Source organism: Neopsephotus bourkii, unplaced genomic scaffold (genome assembly GCF_033783945.1).
Source record: "Neopsephotus bourkii isolate Nb327-2 ecotype Australia unplaced genomic scaffold, CSIRO-AGI_Nbou_v1 NB_1572, whole genome shotgun sequence".
NCBI lineage: Eukaryota > Metazoa > Chordata > Aves > Psittaciformes > Psittacidae > Neopsephotus > Neopsephotus bourkii.
The window spans coordinates 1,536,136-1,562,842 of record NW_026902048.1 but is presented as its reverse complement, the minus strand read 5'-3'; the positions used below and the strand labels follow the sequence as shown (position 1 = coordinate 1,562,842).

Genomic DNA, 26,707 nt, shown 5'->3' with positions numbered 1-26,707 from the left:
AGGGGAATGACTAATGTACATATGGAAAAATTTAAGGGAGTTCTTAGAAACCATAATATTTTGCTTGATCATTCATAACCGAATACGTAAAGAACTATCCACCGTATCGCTGTTGCACAGCTTGTATTAGATCTCCATAGTTACACTTGGCATAACAAGTACAAAAATGAAGTGTCTTTGCAGGGTTGATAAGCAGACAGGAAGCAAAAGAACATCTGCTACAGCTTTAGATGGTTTTGCCGTCAGCAACCGCTGAAAAACTTCAGTCTCCGCATTCCATGTACTGCTTGCTTGGCCTTTGACACCAGCAGCTGTTGAACAGGAGATGTAAAACCTTGTACCTACAGGAAAGGAGGTGCTGCATTTTCTAGAGGAGTATTGGGATATTTAATGGGTTTTTTCCTTTCTGTTTTCTGATCTAGAAAATGCTGGATAACAGACACTGCAGATGGAGTTATCTCCTGAAGGTCAACCACTTCCTATTTCATAATTATTTTTCTAACGTTCTGTTTTCCTTTCCAAAACTGCTTTGTCTTGTTTTGTTTTGCTTTGTTCTCTTTTAAACACAAAAAACAATTGCACTATATACTGAATAGTAATTATAATCGTTGTAAGGAAACCACGTGCTTCCCTGAATCAGGGCTGGGGCTTCCAGTCCAGGCAAGCTATCTTCTTGTAGCATAACAGCATTTCTATAGCAAGGACAGCCACAGAACAAGTTATACAAAATAAATATCAAACAATTCAGAGCAAACTGTTTTGTTGTTTAAAGAAAGAGCTGTTGAACATGATGTTTTAAAAATGAGCTCAGCCATGAAGTGCAGGTTCACTGCTTGTGCATGTGGAGAAACTCTCTGCTCCAGGTAGTTGAGCAGTTCTCCACCTCCATACTATTTATATTTGCATAGAAAACTACTAACAGAGAACAACTGACGGCAGCATGTTTCTTAGAGTACTAAGGCCCATGTACTGTAAATCCATCTTTACGTACTTCCTCTGAGATTGTAAGTTTGCCTAGGAAATTACAACAGCTGTGATGAAATCGAAGCAGATTTATCCTTATATGGTAGATCTTTTGGGCCTGACACAATGAAATGAAAATGGGTTTCAGATAACAGTGAGAAAGATGAAGACACTACTCCAGAGTTATATAGGTGTGACTGAGAAGATAATTTTGCCCAGAAATCCTGTTTTGTGCTTTGGAATTGTATGCAGTTTTTTGTACATTCCAGTATACACACGCAGTAGTGAGACAATATGACCTCTGAAGGTCCCTTCTAACCCAAACTATTCTATGATTCTATGATCCTATTCATGACTAGTTATAACTGAGAATGTCTTTTAAACCTGCTGGAGTTCTTGATCAATTCAAGCTCCATAAAGTTTGCTGTGTTCCAAACATCTTGCACATCTTGCTCACTGACAGCTGGCCACTGAGAAAAATCCTGTCCGAGAAGGTTTGCTCAAGCTCACGAAACACATTTTTAACAACCCAAAGGTGTGCTTACTCACAGAGCTGACAGTGCAGCCTCTCTGACAGCAGCTTTCCAGAGAAAGGAGCAGGAAAGAGGCAATGGGTGATGAGATTATCCCCCACGGAAGGAAACTCCTGCTTGGAATATCAACACATCTTTCCAGTCTCTCTCATTGTGACTGTTTGTGCTTTTATCAAATTTTCAGTTTGCTTCTTCAGCTACAGGACCAGATGGCTCCCATGCACAGTGCACTGAATCATGGCAAGGCTTGAGGTATTTGCTGTGTGCAACAGCAGACACATGTGCTGGACCAGGTTAAACTCTTTCACAGTTAGCAGATGGTGCATACTGCATATGGATGGTACTACAGCAGGTAGCTATATATACATACAGTCAGAATATGGAAGTATCTTTGCTTCTTGCAGGTTGTCAGGAAAATGGCTGTCATATCTTCAACACAAGAACTAGAGGCAGCGCAGTAACACATGGCACAGGACAGATGCTAGGCACTTCCTGCGATGCAGAATGCCTGATGGCAAAGAATCGTGGTGGGCCAAGGACAGGAGGCTCTTGTTCCCCCTCTGATTTCCACTTACAGCTTTAGATTAAACTGGTGCTGACACCTTGCCCAGTGCCCATTTGCCCAGCCAATAGCTGTGGGCAGTACTGCTGGCCATGAAGCACCTCCTGAGAAACGAGATAACCTCGCTGTTTGAGAGCATCTTTGCCTCTGGCATTTTTTAAATAGAAAACAACACTGATTTTCTCCTCACTTGCCTCACATAATCTCAAGATATAACAGCCCTATGAAGCTAGAGTGAATGGGAGGGGTTTGCAAATGCAACAAAAGGCTATAGGGTTTATACAGGATGTGATTTGTGCTTCAGTGACAAGACCATAAAAATCACCCTGTAGTCACTTCTCCCTGATGCATGGCTCATTTTGGAGCACCGACATTGGAATACTGAAAGATGCTTTTTAGACACCCAGGAGATGACTGTTTCAGAGAATTCCAGGCTGCTGGGCTGGGACTGAGCACAAGGAACAAATCCTAAGGCAGTTGAGGGATGTCCCAAATAGCACAACTTGATACGATGTGTGTGCTCTGGGTTGCATAATGAAGGAACAGCCAAGCAGCTGGCCACTTCCCAATGGCCACACTCCACCCCAGATATTTTCTGGGATGAGAAAATTATCCTTTGGCTATTTTTCAGCCTGCTTTTCTTAGCATGTATTTGACACGTCCTTTGTGTTGAGAACGATAGGACACCTCGTGAGCGGGTGCTGTGCTGGCCTTTGCAAACAGGCGCGAGAGCTGGCAAGCAGCAGAAACCCATCAGGAACTGGAACAGCGACCAGGAATGTCAAAACTGCAGCCTGTGCAGCGTGGCAGTGATGAAGGTTAACGTGTGTTGCCACCACCTTTGAGGTCAGGATCGGGCTCACTTTAGCGGTCCTATAAATAGTTGTTCAAGTTTGACTGAGAAGAGGATTTGGCTCTGATGGATCTTGGTTAGCATTCCCAAGAGAGGAAGGCAGATTCTTTTTTCTCTTCCTGCCTCTAACCTTGAGTTGGTTTCTGTGGGAAACATTAGTGGCATTTGCCAAAAGCTCTGCCACTGTGAGCCAGATGTCCTGCTGCGTCACACAAGCCATACATACATGTTTCTTCAACCTGCAAACCCAGACCTAATTCCAGCACAGTCACACTAATTCCTCACTGGCAAAACTAGGCAAAAAGCCCAAACAAACCCTGAGTCGAATTGCTTGAAAACAGTAGGACACCTAGTGGATTTATAGGGAATATCTTTGGGATTATGAGCAACATTTCGTTATTTTCTTGGCAGAACCAACAATGAATATATTTATACAGGAATCATTGAAATATCAGGGTTTCTATTTAATAAATTAATCTGGTTATAGTTGGTACAGCCTCCAGTTTGCCTGAAGGAGTTATTGCACCCTATGAAAAAACAATGAGTATTGTTTGAATGACTTGAAAACAAATAATTCTGGGGAACTGGTTGGTTTCCAATGTCTGGGAACAGGACGAAGGGTATTCTGCCAGATCAAAGCCATTCCAGTTGTTCCATCTGACAGCTCTTTAATGATCTTAATGAGCAAAGTTTTATAGTCTCAGCCTGACTCCCTGGAGGATTGTACAGCTTCACATCAAGCATCACCATGCTGAGCACAGCCAGACCCTCCGCTGGATATCTGAGAAATGAATGAATTGGCCTCAGAATTCAAACTGCCTTCTTCATTCCCCAGGGCTGATCTTCTGGATTCAAATTAGAAGATGATGGGATGAGCAATGCTTGCACTGCTGTTGTTGACATTGTTTTTGTCTGGTAGTGATACCAACATCAAGCAGATTTTGACCCTAGATTGGAAGTAAAACCCTGTGTCAGGGTGTGGTAAGAGGAAGATTTTGAGCCATGTCTCAGAAATTATGTATCTTGGCCAGCACTTATCCTGGAGCTGCCAGTATTATCTTGCTAATATGTCTCTGGAGGCAGCAGACACAGACAAGGAGATGTGCGTTGTGTCCAAAATGGATGCAGGAAACTGATGACTTCATTTTGACAGTCATCGCAAGAATCACCAAGTCATCAAATCTGTTATATTCGATTCCTGTTCCCAAAGCTTGCTTAAAACTTTCCTTCCTTTCTGCTGACCATAATACTGTCCTAGAGAAAAAATGTCTCCAGAGGATAGTTAATTTTGCTGGAGCTGCTCCCTTCCCACTCTTCCTTCAGTGCTGCAGAGATCCCTAGAGAACAGCAAAACTGGGATGAGATTTGATTTTGTATAGATCCCCGTTCAGAGCCAGGTCCTTTTTGATTCCAACTCCAGGGTTAGGAAAGAAAAGGCTGATAGAAAAAAATAAGTGTAACTGGGCCCATTCCTTCTTATATATTATTTTCTTTTTAGAGCTGTAGAAGAATAATATAGTGGATGCTGGAATCCAAGTGAGTTATCAACAGAAAAATTCCTATCAACTGTGTGCATTTGCATTACTCCTACCTCTGGCTGGAATTACCTGAAAAGAAAAACTCCCTTTACATCATAGGCCCTTTAATTTTGTCCAGGGTTTGGGCTTTTTTTTTATATTAGTGGATGGATTTTATACTTGAAGGGGTTTTTCTTCTGAGTGTCAAACTCTGACATGTCAAACTGGGGGTAATGAGTGCTGTGCTTTTCTCCAATTTAGCAGCTGGATTGGAAAGCTTGAATTATCTCTGCATAATTGCAGTGATTCATGGATTGTTAGAAAATTGCAAAGTATTGATTGGATTTCCCCTGAGGATATATTTCTCCTCTGATAAAGTAGGTTCTGGGGCTTCACATTTGTCCTTTCTGCCTTCTGCTCTTGGGGAAGCCAGTGGCTCCTTTCATCTGGGAAACAGGAATTTGGGTCAACAGCCACTCAAGAACAATTTTGAGTTATTGTGATTGCCAGTTCCTAATCTTTCCCTAAGTTTCTAAAGGTTTTGCAAAGGGTGAACAGGGATTTCAGAGCCAGAAAAGCAGGAGCCAGCAGCAAATATTGCCCATCCCTGGTTTACATGATTCTATTGCCATGTCAAATGCCACTGGTGTGTTCTGGAAAAAGACCTTGACCTTGTTGTGGGAATGCTACAGCCATCAAGGAGGGTGACACATTTCCCCCTTTATTAGGCTGGGATTTCCCTTGGGGTCTCAGGAGTTGGTGGCAGGAGAGAAAGGGGAGAACAAAGTGAGAATCAGGCACAGGGAGAGCCTGATGCACAGCCCCTGGGGCTGCTAATAGCCCTGACACACATCTGCACACTAATGGTGCTGCTGAGGCAGAAACTGGGACCTTCTTGGCAGCTGCTCTATGAATTTCCAGAACAGACCCATAAATATGCAGTTATGAGTGTGACCTCTGCTTCTTTTCTTCGCTAAATTGAACATCCAAGGACCAGCTGAGTATCATCCCTTCTCTCTGCTCCACTTGCTTGGAATGTGCTGCCTCCCATAAATGGCTGTCTAACTACAAACTGAGGAATTACAAGAGAGTGCTAATTCAAGGTTTGCAATGAATTTAGTGTTCCTGCAAGGCTGACAGTAATGGCAATTAATGCAGCAGAAATGCCAGTGCTGAATGATGCTTCTCACATTAAAAGCTGCCAGTCAAAGAGCACACAGCCTTCTGTTATTTCAGGCCTGACCTCTGCTTTTTGGTCATGTTTCATGCACATGGCAGGTGTCCCAGGCCATCCCATAATCACAGCGGCACCCTCCAGGAGGGGACAAAAAGAAAGAGCAGAGCTGCCAAAATCAGTCTGTGCTGACAGTGATGTTTCCTGATTTTTTGCATATTCTTATCTGGGGCTTGCTAGAACAGGAGCAAAATTAACCCAGGACTGAACAGAATATAAAACTTTAATTTTATAGAATCCTAGAATCACAGAGTGGTTTAGGATGGAAAGGACCTTAAAGCTCATTCACTTCCAACCCCCCTGGCATGGGCAGGGACCCCTTCCACTGGAGCAGCTTGCTCCAAGCCCCTGTGTCCAACCTGGCCTTGAGCACTGCCAGGGATGGGGCAGCCACAGCTTCTCTGGGCACCCTGTGCCAGCGCCTCAGCACCCTCACAGGGAAGAGCTTCTGCCTAAGAGCTCAGCTCAGTCTCCCCTCGGGCAGGTTCAAGCCATTCCCCTTGGCCTGTCCCTACAGGCTCTTGTAAAAAGCCCCTCTTCAGATTTTTTTTTAGGCCCCTTTATGTATTGGAAGCCTGTTACAAGCTCCCTGCTAGTCCAACACTACCCACATGTCCTGCGGCCTGCTGATTCTTGTTTAGATGCAAAGTTCTTTCTGCTGTTTCAGTTTTCACCAAGAAGAACCTGATTATAAACAACCAAACGTGTTCAAACAGGCTTAGCTAGAAATTAACCCCAGCTGCTGCTGCTGCTCATCTGTGTGCCAACCTGCAGAAATAGTTTGTTATGATGTATGCTTGGTAAAAATGTCTGCTTTGTGATGTCTTAAGTCCAACAAGTGTGAGTGGTATGGCAATGTAGGGACCTTGATTTTAGCTCAGCCAGAAAAGCCTCTGTCCTCACTTCATGCCCTAAAGTCTTGCATAGGACAGGCCAGTTCCAGATGAAGAACAATTTGGTGCAAGAGGAAGTAGCACTTACATATATGAAAAATATGAGTAACTGGGGTTTTCAAGCTCACAAAAAAATCCAGAATTATTATATTATATATTATATAACTGGGTTATTTTAATATTTTTTAGCATCAACAGCAATTCTGGAGGGTGAAACCAGGCCTCAGAAACATCAAGTGAAATTTAATAGGTTTTTAACAACAAAGCTCAATGGAGAACTGGAAATGGGATGCGAGATGGACACCTTAACTACAGAGTTACAAATACACCCCAGCCTCTACACATACGATGTCCATTATCAATTTTAATGCCCTACTCAACGCAGAAGGATTGAGAAGGGGAGCAGGAGCAGGATGAGCATTTTCAGACTCAAGATTTTGGGTGTTCTGGGCTCATCTGGGGATGAAAAGGATGAACCCAAAGATGATGCAGACTCCTACACATCTTGCTGCTACACTAGGTTTTTGCTCCTGCAAAGTCTGGCCTTGCAATGACCCTAGGGAACTGGCACATGCAGTTATCCCCATGGGACATATGGAATAGGGTCCTGGAGATGTGAAGCCCTGAATGCTCAGTGGGATTTGTGCACCTGCGAGAAGCTGGAGGTGCACAATCTGCCTGGGCACACCAGAGGCTGGTGGCAGGACATGAGCCTAGACCCTGATGCTCCAACCTCACCTCTGCGCTCCTGTGCCATGACACACTGTGACACCACATTGTCTTCTAGTGCTTTGTTTTCCCCGCTCAGAAGCTCTGAGGCAGCATGAACTATGTATTTCTAAGCGCAGAGGATCACGTTATAGCCTGTTATCGCTCTGGCAGATGGTAACTGATGCACAGTGCTGCTGCTGGAGCTCGGGGGTTGCTTTCCATGCACAGGAATGATAAAACAGACACTGCAGAGATGGTGAGCGTACTGCTGCTACTAACAGCAAGCTGGTGGAAAAAGAGACGTTGTATGGGCTTTGGTTTAATCATCTGGACACAAACACTATTTTTATCCTCTTCTATTTACGTCTCAAGCCTGTGCCAAGGGAAGCTGATGACAAAGGTGGTGTCTCCCACAGCACAGGGGCAGATGAGGGGAACTGCCTTTGGGGAAGGGAGAATAGGGGTGGCAGCAGTGTGATGGTGGAGAGAGGGCCTGCCTGCACTTGTAACCCCTTTGCACCTTATGAGCTGGAAGAATCCCAGCTTGGAAAGGACCTCAAAGATCATCTGGTCCATTTTGCTAGGCAAAGCATGACCTAGACTAGATGTCCAACCAAACCTTAAAAGTATCCAGCATTGTAGAAGCCACCACTTACCTGGTGAGATTATTCCAAAGGCTGATTGTTCTCAGTGCTCAGTGGCATCCCCGACACCTCCACCATGAGCTCCATGGCCTTAGCATGACCCTCTCAGCCCAGTTCCCGGGATTGATCTGTCTGACAGGCAGGCTTCCCACCAACCTGCCCCAAACTCCACTGCGGCCGTGGGCAGCTGGACGGAACCACCACCCATCTGTGCAGTCAGAAGGGCACCCATGGTGTGGCTGGGGATAGGGCTGCTGAGAGCCAAGCAAAAGTAGAGACGAGGCGCGATTTCTGTACCTGTGGTGGCAGGATCCCCGGGAGCGTGTCCGGTCCTCATTTGGGCAGAAGAATCCAAAAACAAGACGGAAGAAAACGATTAGGTTCCACCGAGATTTGAACTCGGATCGCTGGATTCAGAGTCCAGAGTGCTAACCATTACACCATGGAACCGCTCTGCCAACGCTTCCTCCGGATCGCCACTAATCCCTTGGCAGGGCCTCTGCCACAGCCAGCCCACCCATGGGGCCGTAGCCCCCGGGTGAGAGTGCCCTTTGGGGTCCGGAAGGCCACTGGAGTGTGTGTAGACGCCCGTTACCCACACCGCGGGCCCTTTAAGGCCGGGGTGGGCGGGACAGAGGCTCTACCCCCTCCCTTCACCCCCGGAAGTAGTTTGGCTCCGGCGCCGCGTTGCCCCGGAAGCACCTGCTGGGGGGCGGGCAGAGCGCAGGGGGCGGAAGCGTTGCGGCGGTTGCAGGGAGGGTCCGGCTCCCGCTCCCGTTCGCTGGTCTCGGCTCGGCCGCGCTCCCCACCATGGGCACTCGCGATGACGAGTACGATTATCTCTTCAAAGGTAACGGCCGCACCGTCCCGTCCCGTCCCGCTGCCGGCCGGAGGGGTCACCTTCCGGAGGGGGTCTCGGCCTTGGCGGGCAGTGGGGAGCGGCCTCTTCACGGGACGACCTTCCCTCCGGTGTGGGTGGGGTTGGGAGCCTCGCCCGCCCCTTCAGCCGGTCCCTGCCCCTGCCTGCGGGTCCTGGTTGCTGTTTGCTGAAGCTGAGGAAAGACCCCCGGCAGCCCCGCTTCGGCCTTGCCAGAGCGAGGCGGGGGCTGCGCTTCCGCGGGCACCAGCGGGCACTGATGGGGTGTTTTGTGGAGCTCGGTCGCGGAGAGCGCTGCGCCCGGGGATGTCAGATCCGGGCAGGTTTTCCTCGCTCTGATCAGCCTTGTCCAAGGGTTCTGCTTTGTGACAGGCCGAGGCGACGCCAGCCTGCTGGGGTGGCGAGCACAGAGCGTTTGTGAGGGTTCAGAAGGACTAATTCCGTGTCCAGCTATTAAACAGGGCTGTAAAGTGAGTTATGTGTTCAGCGTTGGTAGATGATGCAGCTAATTTATTAAAGTAGCATTATTCGCTGCTTGCTGTATTCCAAGCCCTTTGCTAGGGGTGGATGTAACTGCTGTTTCACACCCAGCAGTGCTGCATCCTGTCCAGCAGAGAGGGTCAAGAATTCCTTGTTTTCCAGGACTGATGCTTCTCTAGCCTGCATCCAGCTGGGTTAAAGTGTTGCAGGTTGTAGTTAACTACTCAGGTCTCCCTGCAGAGTAAAATGCCAGGCTGCCCTGCAGGTTCCTAAAGCATGCTGTGAAACGTGTATAGAACAGCTGATGTTCTGAAGTTGACTGTCCAGTTTTGGAAACCCTACTGCAAAAGCAATCAAATTATTGCAAAAAAGGGTGGTTTATCGCACTGTGGTATTGTTATATACTTGAATTTAGGACTTAGAATATTGCTCATTACATTGCAGTAGTGAGAGACTCCGTGGTTGTCATTGTGCAAACAATGTAAAGGAAACAACGGTGTTTTTTTCCTGTTCTTCAACTCCTGTAATAACTTTGAGGAATTGTTTCTTTTTTGCCTCTTTCATCCAATTGCCATGTGGAAGTGGCATTATTCCTAACTATAAATCAGTCACCCGTACTGCTGTTAAAATTGAATCAGGAAGTACCAAAGGCCGAGCTTTTCAGCTTGCAGAATTGGCAAGGGCCTTGCCGACCCCTAGTTTACTCACATTGAGCAATCTTATTGTAGGTACTTATGAGTTATCAAAACCACTGCAGCACTTTTACTGGTTCATACCATTCTGTCAGGATGCTTATAATTGATGTTTTGGCTGTCAAGGCCTGGGAATGTTGGTGATGCGGTTTGTTGGGTAAGGTCCTAGCTTTTATTAGACCTGCTTCCTTATACAATTGGGAAATAATACAGTTGGGATCCAGTTTTATAGAAGCATTCACAGCTAGTTTAATAAATTGCCCCTTCTAAAGCTTTTTCTGCTTAAAGTAGTTTATACAAGCTTTTGGGAGCACAGGGAATGCTGTGAAAATGGTGGTGTGAAGATGAGGGATTTGGGTTTTGCAAAGCTAAAGCAGACTGCAGGAAGTTGATGCAATGTCACATCACTGGGATTAGTGGGACAGCTGAAATAACATAACTGCAGAATAATACAAGTCCTGGAAACTTTTGTAACTTCCCAGAGGTTCTAAACAAGCTGTCAGCACTCTGGAATGCTGTTGAAATTACTGCGAGTAGGTCTCTGAACTGAATGTCCCCTCAGCCAGGCTCTGGGCAAAAAGGTGAGAGGTAGGTGAAAACTCTTGGAAAAGGAAATGAGAACTCAAGGTAATGAATAATGATTAAGCTGATGTTTGAATCTCAGACAGGAACATCGTGGGGATGGAGGGGAAACATAGGCAGGATAGGATATCCATTTTGAAGGGGATATTGTAGATTTAAAAGATGGAGAAAAGAATCAAAATAATATTGTGATAAATGATAAGGTGATACAACTTTATAAAAATTAAAACGGTGACTGATAAGGACAAACAGGGGAAAAGTCTATTGTTTGTCATAATTTCCATGGGTGTCTGTAATGCTGCTTTTACTGAGCAGCAGGCAAAACCAAAAGGACATAAATTCCTACAGATGTATGTACAAATTCTGGAGAGGTGCATTGCCATAAATTCCATAAATGGGTTTGAAGAACTGCACAAGTTTAGAGAGGAATTAAAATGGCTGTTGGGGTGTTTCAGTGTGCTGGATAGAGTGGCAATTCTGAAGGTATTGAGTATTTCAAGATGCAAGGGCCTGCATCTAGACAGATGCAAAGATTAACCTGTTGTTACACTTAATATTTCTCAGACATCAGTTCTTGACAGTCAGGTGGGGTGTTGGTCTATAAGGACATTAAATCCAGTAGGACAGTTCTTCTGGGTTTATGAACTCAAAGGGGCATTGTAGGTTGGTGGGACTGAGTTCAGACCCTGACTTGATTTAAAGTAATTGGGTGATATTTTCTAGTCTAGCTGTCCCTTACTACTCTCAAGTTGAAGGTTTGGTTTTGTCCTGACAGCAGCCATGTGTCAAAATCTGGCTGACTGCTGGTGGGTAGAAGCTGAGCCCACCTTTGCTACTGTATGATAAAATCACAGCTCCTGTTACAAAATGCCCTCTCCTGACTCTGTTGCCACGCTTCAGCGTATGCTCAAGCCTCTGCCTAGCTTGTAAAAAGACAATTCCTGGTAAATTATTCTTGTCTAGCTACACGTCTGTATTCTTCCATACTTTTGGGGTTTAGCTGAGAGCAGTGCCCACTGTTCCCAGCAGTGCACTTGAGGGAATACAAGACCTGTGAAGTCCAGTTTGAGGAAGTATAAGGATTTTACTTTATTACTTAAGAAATTAAGCCTGGCTTAAATGCAGGAACTTTGTACACTTCTTGATTCCTATACTTGCAGTAGATGAGTAGTTATTATAGTAACCCTCACTTGTAGAAGGTATCTTGTGTTTTCTATAGACAAAGCCTGAGAGGGTTATGTCTGCACCTTGACCATCTGGAACTCTGGACCTGGGATCAGACTTTTCATTTCTGAATGCAGACCTGACTTGTGGTTAACATTCAGCTTATTGTTAGGGAAAGCTCTGGTGTCAGCTCTCTGCTTCCTATTTTGCATCATGTTAATTTCTCCAGCTTTTCCCTTTGAGATTGAGGAAATGCTTTGAAACTGAACTTGTTGGTTTGGGATTTTGAAATCCTTTTCATGTGTTTTGTTTAGAGAAATTTGTGGGGGAAGGTGCTTGCAAGACACCTATTGGCTTTTACAATGGTAGCAAGCCTTTTTTCTCCCACTTTTGTGCTATAATAAACCTCTCAGCTTGGCCGTTTTACTACAGAGGTATTTGGAGGCCCAGTTTTGTGTTATGTATAGCCTGTACAGATACCAAACAACCCCTACCCCAAAGTGACTTTGAGATGCTAGTTCCCTCTATGGCAAGAAAAACAGGGGAGCACAGGTGAGGAGGGAGATCAATGGTTTATCACCAGCTACCTACAAGGTGCAGAACCAGGTCATCTTATTCATATTTCCTTTGAACTCCAACTGAAGTGGGCAGGAGGAGATGTTCATCAGCAGATTCTTCACAGAGATGTGTCCAGGCTCTTTATTAATATGCCTTTTAATAGCAGAGCTCAGCACAGAGACAAGTGGTTTTAGGCATTAAAATCCCTAGCACTGATGCACTTGTTTTAAATTGGGTAATATATGACTTGTATAGTAACTTTTACCAATGACAATACAAGCTAGTGACAGCGGACTTCCTATTTTCAACCTGATTAGGTTGGAAGTACCATATTTCATGGGATAATTAAAGTGTTTTCTGAAAATGTTGAGTAAGTTGGAGGTTTAACAGAAATTAAAATGGGGTGAGTGAGCTGGAGTGTTGGTGAAAAATTAATCATCCTTTCTTGATGTAATTATCAATGGCTTTTCAGGGGAGTTACGAAATTGAGTTCTTATTTTGATCTTCTACAGAAATAAATCTGTAATTACAGAAGGACATTCATACAGTAGCGTGGACTCTTCATACTCTTATTCTTCTGTTTCTCTCTACCAAATCCTTGTCTTAAACCTTTGGGGTGGTGAATGCTATAGATAGTCAAATGCGTCAATTTAAAGAGCATGGGCCAGTTCAATACTTGCAAACATCACTAAACCAGTAAGAATTAACTGCCTGGTAGTAGACTCTCAGGGCAGGGAGTTCCCTTTCATGCCTTTCAGGATGTGCCAGTGCAAATCTCTGTAAAGCTTTCAAAGGCGCTGCTCCTGTAAGGGAGGTGCTGGACCAAAGCAGGTTACTGATGGAAGTTTCCAGGGCTGTGTCTTGTGGCTGAACTTGCTTAAGTGTTTCCTCCTGACCTTGTTCCTCTGCTGATGTAGTGAAGGATTTTGCTGACGATGGTAGAGGAGAAGGAAGGTTGGAGCACGGCCCTGGAGGGGCCTGTGTGCTGATGACGACTGTGATGCTCCAAATGACGTGGGGTTCAGGATGTAAACCTTTCTGCCTGGGGATTTACGGGAGTTTGGTAAAGTAGACATTTGCCAACTTAAAGGTAGAACACTTAGGTCTGATAACAGGGAGACTGAGCCATCAAGGTGATATAGTCAGGAAGAGGTAATTCCAGATCCAGGTATACCTAGTAGAGATGCAAATATGGAAATCCCTGTATACATTACACTTAAAATGATGCGTGCAGTTCTTCTCACCGTGTGAAAAAGAAACTGAAAAACTTGTAGGGTAAATGTTTTGGGAAATGGCCAGTCTGTTTATAAGGAATCGTTTGAGAAGTTGGCTTATTTAGCTCGTAGAACATAGCCCAGAGATGTGGCTGCTTTCTGTAAATACCCCAGCATAAACAACGTAGGGAGAAGAAGCTAATAAGCTAATGGACAATGCTGGCACGTGAGCACTGCCATGAGCTGACCGCTAATTTCTGCTGAGAATTAGGAGGCAATTTCTAACCATTAGGAGTGAGTTTCTGGAAGAAAAGCCCAATAAAAGTGTGCGTGCAGGAACAATTAGGTTTAACCTGGAACTAGGTAACATCATTTCCCTCCCTGAGACTGAGTGCCTGGGATAGTTAGGCTGGGACTCAGTCATCCAGGATCATTCCTACTGTGTTCCTATGCTAAGAATATAATGCATGGGAGTACTGTATAGTCTAAATGGTCAAAATGAGGTGGTTTGATAAGGAAAGCTAGATTGAAATTAATAATACAGTCTGAGTGATTGTTAAGCTGTGATACTTGCTCAGACTGGCAGGAGATTTGGGTACCTGCTGACATTGAAAACTGTTCTTCTCCCTGTTCAAGAGGAACCGCAGTGGCTCAATTAAGTAAAGGAAATAGCTGACTCCAGAGAGTAAAGTCTAATACTTTCCCCTTTTAATTGGGGACATATTAATCTGGTGCTGGAAACCATTGAGAACATAAGCAGCATGGGATTCAGACAAGGTAAGGAAAAAAGAGGAATTAAAATAATCTATTGTTAAATATGAAATATACACTGAACAACAAAAATATGCTTGAGGGGAATACTTAACAGGTATATGATGCTTCCTGTTGGGAAAAAGAGATTATGTATGTAGGTTGCTTTTCTTGTTCAAAGAAGTTTCTGGCTGCTGTCAAAACTAATGCTGGTGGTGGCAGGACTGAGGTATGCAGAGGGAGTTGATAACTTTTGCCTCTAAGGAACTTGTTGTTTGTAACACCTCCCAGTGAATATAAATATGATGGTGCCTAAACCTGCCAAATTAGTCTTGGAGAACTTACTTGTCAAGGAAAGAGGAAAGCAGTGGCAGTTTGCCAGGTGGGGATGATGCAGTTAGATGCCTTGTCCCTGCACTAAGTTTATTACTGTTTAGCATCTTCTGTGCCAGCAAAGCTGTTCAGCTGTGTGAGGGCAGCCGACACCGAGCAAGAGCTGACCTGTCATGTAGGACAGCAGAATCCTGTTTGCCTTCAGCATACCTGCTTGCCACCTACCTGCGCTTGTGATCTTCATAAACAGAAGTGGTTAGCAGAGGGGGCTTTGTGCAGCCTCGTATCTTGGCTGGCTGCGTGCTGAATCAGCTGGCAGGGGAAGCCGGGAAGATCTTTATTGTGATGAAGTGTTCTCCACAAGGCCATGTTTGAAGCGAGCATTTGCTGCAATTTTCATTTTAGAGAGGGTGTTGAAAAGGTTCTGCTCTGCCCTTGCAGTCAGAGAACAGCCCATTTGCCAGAATTGGTCTGCATTATTTAAACAGAAGATGCTGTTTGAGGGCTGCTGTGTGGCACAGCAGCAGATGGGAGTATTTGCACTGCTAGACTAAAGCTCTGTGGGGAGGCTTCTCAGGTGATTGAAGTGTGGTTGGGGCACTCATTTCTCTTGTACCACACAATCTTTAGCACTGCGTTGCAGTGACTTAACTGCTAAATGATGGGTGTTATGGAGCAAGTGTTCCTGTTGGTTTTTCCAAACTAGCATAGCCACAACGTTTTTTTCTGTCAGCTGGGTGAGCACTTGTTTGCTTGGACTGGTCTTGATTCACTGCTGAATTTTAAGTTATCAGCCTATCTTCTCAAGGATTTTACTTGTCTTTTATTACCTTCCATTACTGGTTTGCTTACCTTATCTTTAAGAGCATGAGATCATCCAGAGAGGCTCCTGCTGGTGTGACTCAGGGTTGTGAATGTGTTTCATCCAGTGGCCTGCATCTTGGTAGCGAGTTTTAAGTTACACTTAAACTTGCACCTTTCAACTCCACATTACAGGATATTGCAGCAAGCCCTCGTGATGCTTTTCTTCCTTGTAGGAGCTGGACTTTAAACCTTCTGTCAGTCTCTTGTCAAGCATAGCTGTATCCTTCCAATTAGTTTGATTGACAGTGGTGCTTTGATGAGTCAAACTGAAGTGGATGTGGATGGTGGCTCTAATTCCAAGGCCCAGCAATATCCTGGCAGCATTTTAGAGCAGTTTCAGGCTGGCCTGGAGCAGCCAGCAGCTGCAGCAGGGTAGAGTGCTGTGGCTGAGTTAACACTTCAGCGTGGCCATGGGGGTGATGGAGATCTTGTGATTTTAGGGGTTTGGTTCTTTTTTTCTATTCGCAAGTTTTTCTGCTGCAGTGGGGAGCCTCTGTTCTGCAGAGGTGTGAAGAGTGTAAAATGAAGGCAGAGGCAGCTGCTTGCCCTGTGTTTTGGGCTTCTTCAGCAGAACAGAGTTCAGTTGTGTGGTGTGGAGTTGTTTTGTCTTGTAGTTCTAGTGTTAAGATGTGAAATTCAAACAGTCCCTGACTTTTGCAGTGGCAGCCATATATGTTCTTCCTGAAGGAGGAATGTTCTTCCATGTTGGGTGAAGGCAACTGAAATGTCACAAAGTCAAATCTAATGTCTGTTCAAAATGCTGGTGAATGTGGCAGCTTTGGTTCTCTAGACATATCAAGACTTGGACAGTAGATCCATGACAAGGGTGGTGGTTTTGCCACTATTTTCCTTCACGTTTCATTCAGGAAAATGAATGTTTATTGCAGGTGATTGTCAGTGGCTTACCTACATCTGGAATCTGATTCTTATGTCATTTTTGTCTTGTAGTTGTACTTATTGGAGACTCTGGAGTAGGCAAGAGTAACCTTCTGTCTCGATTCACTCGCAATGAGTTTAACTTGGAAAGCAAAAGCACCATTGGAGTAGAGTTTGCAACAAGAAGCATTCAAGTTGATGGGAAGACAATAAAGGCTCAGATATGGGACACAGCAGGACAGGAGCGATACCGAGCTATCACATCAGCGTAAGTGACATCTTGTGTGGCTGAAGAGAAGCTTTTGCTGAGGAGGGTGATTTTGGGCCCTTCTGATTCTTCAAACTGCAAGCAGGGGGTGTTTGTGTTTTATCGTGTGGTACCCACAACCTATGGCAGAAGGAAGGTTAAATATTATGCGGATCATAAACCTGATATAGTGTGTCCCTGCACAAACTGATTTATTTCTCAGTGCTCTCATAACTGGAGGCATTTCAAGCTTTGAGGGACTCATTTCAATGCAAGCAGTTGATAAGGTGCTATCAGTGTTCAGCAAGGTTTTGTCAGTGGTAATCTAAGACCAGAAACTCTCCTGTAGCAGCGAGGAAAGACTGCTCACTTTGTGTGCTTCTTTGACTGGAAAAAGCCAGCATAGCAAAAGCTGGATTTAGGTAAAGGTGGAGGTAGCTGTGGGGTGGGAAATACAGCATGCTTCTTTTGAATGATTTACTGTGCCTGTCTCTGGTCTGAAAGGAGAGCAGCCATGGCCTTCTGTAAAGGGAATAGATGACATTAACATTCTTATGGTCCACTGAGTCATTCTGAAGTCTGTCTCACTACAGGCCGTGCCTGTACTGCACCCACAGCAATGGGTGGGGAGACTTTTCAGGAGTGGATCAGAGGTTAGAGGTGATAGTAGCTCCCTACAGATTCTAGAGCTTCATTCTGGGATGCAGGGTTCTTCTCACAAACATGTGGTTTGGCTTGCCTCTAGACTGTGAGTTCTCCTGGCTGCACTGGTGGTACTGTGGCATATCCCCACTTGGAATGTTCTGCTTCCCTCTTTCAAGTCCCACATAGCCTGCATCTGGATATTTGTTTGTATAGCTGTCTTAGTAACAGCTATTTTCCACTGTTGCACAGTAACTTGTCTAACTTGTCACTTTTAATCATGATGTTTCTTGCTGGTTCTCTAACACATCTCTTCACTCACAGGTACTATCGTGGAGCTGTAGGGGCATTATTGGTGTATGACATTGCCAAGCACCTCACCTATGAGAATGTAGAGCGATGGTTGAAAGAGCTGAGGGACCATGCTGACAGCAATATTGTAATCATGCTTGTGGGAAATAAGAGTGACCTGCGCCACCTGAGAGCAGTGCCTACAGACGAGGCCAGAGCCTTTGCAGGTCGGTGAACTCAAAGTAATTTCCTACTGCAAACTGGATGGGAATCTTGGATATGCCAGTGTGCTGGTAGGAGGAGAAAGTGCTGCTGGTGATGTTCCTCAGTTCACATGCCAGGGTTTGCCTCTTTAATTCAGTCCAAAAAGAAGCCCTGTAAAACATCCATGCTGATGTGGTTCCAAGAATCAGCCTGAGGCACTTTAAAACATCCCTGTAAAGGATACCCTGCCTGCAGGTGGAGGCTTGTCATTCCCCCATAGGGCTGTCACTGTTAAATAGCTGCCATCAGATACCAGCAGGTGGGAGGTGGAGAAACTTGATGAGGTTAAAGGAAATCCAGGAATCTTCCTCACTTAATTCTTGAAGGTGCGACAAATTCTCACTTTCACTGATGCAGGAGGATGTGCCTCAGAGTAACGGGGCACTGGGCTGGTCCCTGTTGGTGTCGGGTGGCGTTGCTTTCAGAGCATGTAATGGGGAGAACCCCACGACTTCTTATACACTGCAGGTGTAATCTGGCACAGAGGTTCTTCAGATGGGAAACAGATACGTGCTGTACCCCTCTAACTGTAGTGTTTCTGTCCACACAGAGAAGAATGGTTTGTCATTTATTGAGACATCTGCTTTAGACTCTACAAATGTGGAAGCAGCTTTCCAGACTATTCTGACAGGTGAGTCATCTCCTGCCTCGTGTTTCCAGGGGGAAGGGCAGAAGGCTGCTCAGATACGATGCAAATAGGCAGTTCTTTGCCTATGAAGTGTTTAAAATTCTGCTAATCGTTCTTCACAGCCATAGGATTTGAAGTCCAGTTTCAAGTCACAGTTAAAAGGCCAGCCTTGAACTCAGGAATGATTCCTTGTTCACTTTGATCTGCCCCAGGTTTCTAGTCAGACTCAGCCTAGCTTACCTTTCAGTTTCCCATTTGTGTATGGTAAGGGAGTGCCCACAGGAGGGAGTTGTCTCATGCAAGCAAAACACCCATTGTTTATCAGAGAAGCTAGTCTAGTTTGTTTCCACCTTTAATGGTGGTCATAGCATCTGGCAAGTGAAAAGGGATGAAAGAGTAGAGATCCTCCCTTTGAACAATACTACTACTGGTAGTACGAGACATAGTGACTCCTGAGCTGCAGGGTAGTTGTCATTAGTAGTCCTGGCTGGACTTTTGGCCTCTGTAACATGTAGCAGGGAGTGCTGTGTGTTTTATGCTTTGTGGGTAAAAGTACTTCCTTTCTGTTTAAACCCTTAAACATTTTCCTGAGAACACACCAAAAAGGACTTCTTAGCCATTACATTATTTACTGTAATAAAAGTATAAATTCTCTAGCATTTCCTGAAATGCTTTATGAACACTCTTAACAGTGGAGAGAGTTGTTAGGCTGCTGGAGTATTACCTGCCTGTGTGCATCTATTTCTTGTCTTAGTTGTAAGAGGCCTCTGCTAGGTTCTGGTTCTACTTGGGTTTTTACAGTGGGTTCCTAAGCAGTAGTGCCCCTGTCCATACACTGGCAAAAAAGTGTATGTTAGATGAATAAACAGTGTGTAGGGGTGTTTGGCATCTGGCTGCTTCATTCAGTGCTGGGATGAGAACTTGAGTTGGTTTCTTCCTTAGCTGAACCATGAGGCTCCCTTTTAACTTCAGTGTTGTCATTTGGTTGTAATTCAACATTGCACACATTTATAAAGGGAAAAAGGAGAAGTTATGGTGGCTTACACATTTACTCCCTGTATGACTAACCACTAATGCCATCAGAGGGTGGATGGCTAAGGAGTGGCTCAATGTGATGGTATCTGGGATGCCTGTTGCATTTCCTGCTTTCTTCACCTGCCTAAAGTCAGTCCTATCAGAAATGCTTGTGAATTTGAGCATAGGGTTGTTTTTTTTTCTCAGGACAAAAAGGCATTTTTGTTGCTTATTTTTAACTGCTAAAACCTGAAACTTCTTCCTTTATGCATGTGCCCTTGGCTGCCCCTCTCCTCTCATTAGCACCTAGACTGAGCTTTGAGGTCAGATTCTGGCTGAAAGTGCTGTGTGTAATGTAGAACAGCCTTGCTGCAAGTGTTCAGAGCAGATCAGAGCTCTTGGATGAAGGTTAGTGAATTAACTTCCATACTCGTTCAGCACCAGCACTAATAAAACAGAACTGGAAATGTATCACCTCCTAAGGCAGCTGGCAGGCTGTCCTAGTCAGTATGAGCTGGTCACCTAATTGCCCCATCCCCTCTTGGGCTGTTCTGTTCTCTAACAGTGATGCCGAAGAGGTGGAAAGTTTCCTGCATGCCCAGGGCTGTGTGTTACTTCCATAGAGCTGTGTGACGCTTGGACGATACGCTGTTGTTGCCATGGGGAAGCGGTTCACCTCTTGGGCACAAGCTAGGCTGTTTCTTTATCTCTCCTCCCATGCATCCAAGAGTACTTTTTATTCAGAAGTTATTTTGGGTTCTAATTTGGAGATTCTATGGTTTTTTCCTGGTTTGGTTTTTCTGTACGGGAGGGCAGTCTGCAGTGGGAGAGCAAGCCATTAAACCTTGCCCTCGGTGGACTCTGACAGATGGTTGAGGCCGTTGTTCCACAAACGTCAGTGTTCCCTGCGTGTTGCCGTGATGGTATTTTGGGTGAAGAGCTCTTGGGCATGTGGACAGGCTTCTTGTTCAGGAGGGGCTGGCTCAACTGTGCTGGAAGAAACACTTCTGCTGATCAGTGGGCATGTGGCTCGCTCCAGACAGGAGCTCCTGTTTCAGGGAGATAAAGAGGAAGTAAATAATGCATCAGCAGCAGGTTGGCTCCATCTCGGCTGTGACTGGCATGTTAAGGACGAATGTTCTGCCAGTAAACTTCTTGATAACACTTCACAGCTGGCTTTCTTCTGTTAATGATTTGCTTTGAAGGAAGGAGGGGAGCAGTCATCTGAGGAATGTGGTTTTCGAGTGACCCTGCGGAATCCTGGATAGCCTGTATTTGGCAAGGCTGCCTCCAAGCATAGTGCCTGCGGGTGGAATGCTTGCTGTCCTTTGAAGAAGGAAGTTGGTAAAGCCATCAGGCTTTGCCACAGGCTGCACAGAGGTGGCTGACAGAAGGGGCAGGGCATGCTGCTGCGCCAGCTCTGCTGGTATTTGCAGTGCTGGGAACTGCACTGCAGAGATATCCCAGGCTGCTCCTAATGCCCTGCACACAGCTCCCTGGGTCTCTCATGAACAGGGTGTTGTAACTAAGGTCTGTAGCAAAACTCCTTTCTTCTGCAGCCCTGCTGAAGCTGGTCTGGTTGGGTCAGTGTTGGAAACTTGCAGGAGTAGTTCCCTTGGATGTTCAGTGTGGTTGTGTTAGGCTTATCCACACCTGTGTTCTCAGACTAAACCACTCTGAATAGATGGCTTTGGGCGTGGGAAATGGGAATCCCTTCTAGTTAGCACAGCTAAAGTATGTGATCTGCTGCTGTTACAGGTGAAAGAGCGGGGAGAAAGCTTTCCTTTCCTCTCCCTGTACTATAGAGGACTTTTAGAGGGGGGTACGTCTTGCATCTAGTGGCCTTCCTGTCCTGCTGTGGGACAAGAACCTCCAGATGAAGGTTTGGGGACCTTTTCCTTCTGTGACTTAGAGTAATGGTCCCTATCCAAACTCTCCTGTTGCAAGATGTCTAGACTTCAAGGGCTGATTGCTGTGCACACAAAGCTGCTTTGTATCATCTGGCAAATAGGAGAGACTGGTATTATAATCCCAGGCGCTCCGAGCATTCACAGCAGGATAAAGCATCCTTAAAGTAAACTGGAGTCTGCCTCCGTTCCCTGCCTGGCTCTGTGCTCTGTGCTCTCTGTCCCAGTGCTGCATTGTGCTGCTGTTTCATCTCTGAGGAATCCCATCTCCAAGGAGACAACATCAGAGAGCATTAACATCAAAAACTCTAGGGATTTCCTCTTTGTTACCTGGAAATGAATGAAACGCTAGCGCTAGCGCAGGCTGAGCAGACAAGGGCTGGACAAGCCCCTCCTAGGCAGCAGTGTCACTTTTTCCCAGCCCTCTTTCAGTGCAAGGCCTGTCTCACACAGTTACCAATTATGCAGTGATGCATTCTGCTGAATGTGCGCTTAATAAGGTCTCATTCAGTTACTGAGCAGAGCATAAAGTGTAGTGTCTTCATTAAAAAGCACATGTCTTCATTAGCCTGGCATTTCTCTGTACAGACTGGTTTCAGTGTAGGCTTTGCTGCTGGGCATTTTGCCTCAGCAAGCGGAGGTTTGAGCTGTTCCCACCTCCCCTTTCACACCATCGCAGCTGTGTGCGCAGCTGATGTAGGGAAAGGCAGGTTTTAGCCATTAAGGCTTTCATCTGTGTGGCTGCACACAGGTTTGTGCTGCAGAGGAGGGAGAAGCAACACCAAGCAGCAACCCTGGGGCTGCTGCAAGCTGATGGAAGCAGCATGGCTGTGAAATGTCCCTGCAGGACAGCTGGGGATCATGGAGGTGGTTCCCAGAGTCAGAAGGGACAGACCCTTTATCAGCAGAGAAATCAGCACTGTTAAGGTTGTTTTTGAGGCTTCAGGGTTGTTTCCTGGAGGTCTTTGCTGTAAGGTGAGGGTGTTACACAGAGTTGTAGGTCCTTGCTTTACAGGAGGGGAGGAAGCGTGTGACAGCTTCTGTTAGGGACTAGTACGAGCTTGTTCAGGAAGTTCTCTGGAAAACGGGGACTTGTTGCTGTAAGTGCTACTTGGGAATTCCCGGTAACAGAAGTGGCAACAGCCTTCTGCTGATGAATGGGAACAGGCAGGTTTTACACCTGGAGCTAACCCGGGTGCCTGCCTTGAGCTGGGGCAGGGTGGCGGCGCAGGAAAACTTGTCCTGAAGAATGCAGAGCAGATCTCTCCCACCTCTGCGCACAGGCACTCTGCTCAACTCAGGGCCAAGCTGATCTTCATCTGTGGGTTCCCACAGGGGCTTGTGAAAGCCCTGACTTCATGGGATTCACTTCACCTGTGGGCTTGTGTGTGTCTAAGGCTGTCAGACAGAAGAGTGAGCTTACAAAGGGTGAAAGCAGAAAAGCCTTTTCCGCGTGCAGGGCTCGTCTGGTTGCCTCAGTGACTTGATCTGTAACTGGATGTGTGTGTAAACCCCCTTCTTCTGGACTGTTTATCCCTGTCTGAGCTGTCAGCTGGAGGCCCAACAGGCAGATTCTGTCTAAGTGACACTTGCCGAGGGTAATGTTATTTGTCCAGCCCATAGATACAGCACAGTACCAGACAGATGTGTTTTGCCACGTGTGCAGCCCTGTTCTTACCCTTCCTGGGGAGCTCTTGGACTCTGCTTGCTGGCAGCTTAAATCAGTGTGGGCTGATTGTGTCAAGGACAAGGTTTTCAAGCCTTGTTTGTCAGGGACTCTTTCTGGCTCCTCAGTGCCATCTCTTCCCGTTGTAAAAGCGGGCCCTCAGCTGTGTGATCAGCCCTTGGCAGCAAGGGGGATCTCTGCACCAGGTTGCTCAACTGCCACTACTGAAATGATGTCAGATGTGCACTAAGCAGCAGCTCATCAAAATTCTGAGCGAAAACAACTCTTAAATGACACATTTCTGGTGGAAACGATGTGTTTTGGTGTGGAGTCCAGCGGGGTGTGTGTTTGGGCAGTCATTACCCAGCTGATAAGAGACTTCAGGCCTCCAAAAGCACTTGGACCTTTGCTTTGTTTTGCCAGAGTTGTTTGTGCTCTGTGCTCTTCCCTGCTCTGCAGCAGTGAAGTGCTGACACCCCTGTCAGCAGCCTGGGCTTGTCTGAAAGCTGTGGCACTGAGCTGGAGCGTGCAGACAGGGACAGGCATCGACTCCAACTGCGGGGTTCTGCTGCGGGCACCGCTGATGTGCTGGCTGCCAGCACCCCTATCTGGTGTGCCAAAAACCAGATGTGATGCTGTCGTTTCGGGGCTCTCTTTTTGCTGAATCTGAGTCACTTTCTTCTGTTACTGAGGCTCGGCAAGCTTTTATTTTTTTAACTTTAGTGGTTTTAAGGCTGGAATTCGCGAGCGAGTTCCCTGTGTTCTATTTTTGGTGTCCTTTAGTTCCTTTCCGGGGGTGAAGTGCTACGCACGCCGTACTCTTTCTTCTGTGCAGCTGAAATGAGTGCTGTTGTAGCTGCTCGAGTTTCTGTTCAGCATAACAAATCCCAGGAAACAGGGCAAGGCTTCCAGTGCAGGTGTGCAGTGTGCTGGGGAAGGCGCAGGAGTTTAACCCGTGCTCCCTGGTTTATGCTGTAGTTTCTTCATCTGGACCCCACGTTTCTTCTCCATAGTTTTGAAGTTCAGCTACACCAATGTAGTGAGTTCGTGTGCTGTTGGGAGGGGCTGAGGCTCCTCTTCTGGGCTCCAGGCAACCCTCTCTGAACACTTAAAGCTGCTTGGATAACAGGGGAGGTACTGTACGTGATAGGCATGCTGAGAGAGAAGAAACTGCCCTTGCAGTCCTAGCAGGGAGAGGAATTACGAGTGGTTCTATTTAATCCTGCTGTTTATGGATACGTCGGCAAATGTGGCTGCTGTCCTCAGAGCCTTAAGGGCTATCAGGAGGAATCGCTGGGGCACAGGTTCTGGTTTGTAGCAAAGAAGTTTGTGAATTCTGGCTCTTATCAAAAGGGAATTACAACAGTTGTTGAAAAACATCTTCTGTGTATAGAAAGCATCACAATTGAACTTCCTGTGACAGCTCCCGTGCGTTACCTGCACAGTGCCAAAACCATAGGAAACCTTTCTACACTTTCTGCCTGCTTCCCCCCCGAGCTGGCTTGCTGCTGGTGTCTGGCTGGTGTGTGTGCAGTGACTGCCTCCTTCTCCTCTTCCAGAGATCTATCGTATCGTGTCCCAGAAGCAAATGTCGGACAGACGTGAGAACGACATGTCTCCAAGCAACAACGTGGTTCCCATTCACGTCCCTCCAACCACCGAAAACAAACCAAAGATGCAGTGCTGTCAGAATATATAGAATGGCTGGTTCTTTCCTAAAAGGCTGTGTATATTCCCCAGGTCCAAGATTTAAATATATTTGTAATTCTTGTGGTTCCTTTCCTGTGTTTAGTTACTGCTTATTCCTTCTCAATTTCTCCATGTCTTAAACATTCTGATTTCAGTGTTTATAACTCTATTACTTCTATGTGGCTGCAGTATTTTCCCAATGCCGACTTGTCGGTTTTGGGTCAGTGAATAGTTGGGAGCTGAGCTCATCTCTTTCCACCATGATGCCCGCTAGTCAGAGCACAGACACCTTTAGTGAGCACTAGAAGATGTTATTCTGCTCCTCACAAAGCAGTTGCTGTCAGGTTAACTGGGGAAATATCTCTGAGCAGGATCATCTTTCCTTGACTGAAGGTGTTGCATACTGCATCTAAAGCTTGGTGAAACGCCCGTTGCTCTGAAGTGCAATTTTAATGTAAGTTAAATGTTTTTGGCTACATCTTCAGATAGTCAAGGATATGGTTTGTTTTTTTTTTTTAATAGAATATTACGGGGGAGAAAAGAGAATTTCTTGCCAAAAAGCAGCAGGGTTCTTGCTACCTGTGAATGAGCTTTTGTGGTCTGGCACCTGCTGCAGAGGAGGTTGTGATGTGAGGCAGAGCTGCGGGAGCCTGGTGGGACTCCACGTGAGGGGACCCTTGGGAAGAACGTGGAAGCACGAGCTGTGTAATGGGTTAAGGGTCAGGCCAGCACTGGAACTTGCAGTGTGGTTTTGTGCTGCCCAGGACTTGGCCTCCACGGTGCTGGTGGTGGCAGGATTTGAGGATGCCTTTTTTTCTTTCCTGGAACTTGAAGGATGTTGTCACATTATTACATATCACGTTTATTAATACACGCCACACAGATTAGTATATTCAGTGCTTGATTAACTTCCACAACCACGTCTGAGTTTTCAGTCCTGTTTCACCCAGTATTTCCAAATTATCCCGGTGGTTTGGTTTATGTTCTTCGACAGAAACATCCAGAGTAGTTTCCTTGCTGGATGGGTTCCCTCTGTGGTCAGTACAAATCATCTGTTGGATCAGCTTGTTCAGGGATATGTGAACTGTGCCTTCTGTCACTGCACTTGCTGCATCTCACTCCATTATGTGCTCTTCCTAAACATGCCATTAATCCTGAGATTTGGGGGCTGTGGGCACTGGCTTTCTCCAGGGTTTAAAAGAACAGTTTGTTGTATAAATGCCTGCAGTTATTTATACAATTATGGGGAGTGTAAGTGGTTAGAGGGGACGTTTCTCAAGCTCTGATAGGACCCGCTTGGAGCATCCCAGTCTGGGTAGGCACTACCAGCTGCGTTCCGTACCCAACCTTTCTGTCTCGCGGTGCTCATGATGTGTAAGGCACACGGAAGGCATTGCTGTAGTCGGTCACTTGTGTTTTTTTAAATCCACTTCTCCTCCTGGTATTAGTTCTGAAGATGCTGGTTTGATCTGTTTGTAAATTACTTTGTATTTTATGCATGTACTGTACCTTGATCCAATATTATTATTATTTTTTTTTAGATTGATTTAAAATATATTCATCCATGATTCTAATAAAGAATTACAGGGGACAACTCAGTATAGCGTTGGGTGCACTTTTTGGGAGAGCTGGGATTTAACCGGTTGCTTTTTACTTCCTGGGAGCTGGTAAGCTGCTTGGAACAGGCTGTGAGAAGATGCTGAAGATGCTTCATTCTGCAGCAAATGCAACTGCAGCGGTGCCTGTGGGAGCACAGATCCCTGTTGGAGGCTGGGTGCAAATGCTGTTTCCTTCACAACAAGCAGGGCTGTGTTTAAGCCCTGGGCAGCTGTGAAATGGCTGCAGGAGCTGTTAGACAAAGTAAGAACTCTTATTTTACTCTTTTTCCCCCCACCAGAGCTTTAGACTTAATCATAAACCAGGCCTTAGACAGGTTTTGCTGTGCAAACCCTTTTGTTGCACTTAGGAACCACTGCAACGTGAACCATTATGTTTTCAGGCAATGGTTTGTAAAGCTTTCCTAAGCCATTGACTTCCAAAGCAAAGTCAAATGGTGTGT

General features: G+C 45.8%; 1 protein-coding gene and 1 non-coding gene across 2 annotated transcripts; one reads left to right on the top strand and one right to left on the bottom strand.

Moving 5' to 3' along the window:
* Positions 1-8,288: 8,288 nt before the first annotated feature.
* Positions 8,289-8,360, bottom strand: TRNAQ-CUG (transfer RNA glutamine (anticodon CUG)). The gene has a single exon. It is a non-coding gene; the product is annotated as a tRNA-Gln (tRNA).
* Positions 8,361-8,606: 246 nt separating this feature from the next.
* Positions 8,607-26,246, top strand: RAB11A (RAB11A, member RAS oncogene family). Its single transcript, XM_061371172.1, has 5 exons — positions 8,607-8,760; positions 16,373-16,568; positions 17,514-17,707; positions 18,295-18,375; positions 24,519-26,246. The coding sequence occupies exons 1-5, from the start codon at positions 8,721-8,723 to the stop codon at positions 24,656-24,658; spliced, it is 651 nt and encodes a 216-aa protein (XP_061227156.1). The 5' UTR covers positions 8,607-8,720; the 3' UTR covers positions 24,659-26,246.
* The last annotated feature ends 461 nt before the right edge of the window (positions 26,247-26,707 follow it).

Coding starts and splice junctions, on each gene's coding strand:
- RAB11A (XM_061371172.1), top strand. CDS start 8,721: ATGGGCACTCGCGATGACGAGTACGATTATCTCTTCAAAG. Junction 17,708..18,294: donor CGAGGCCAGAGCCTTTGCAG/GTCGGTGAACTC, acceptor CTGTCCACACAG/AGAAGAATGGTTTGTCATTT. Junction 18,376..24,518: donor TTTCCAGACTATTCTGACAG/GTGAGTCATCTC, acceptor CTCCTCTTCCAG/AGATCTATCGTATCGTGTCC.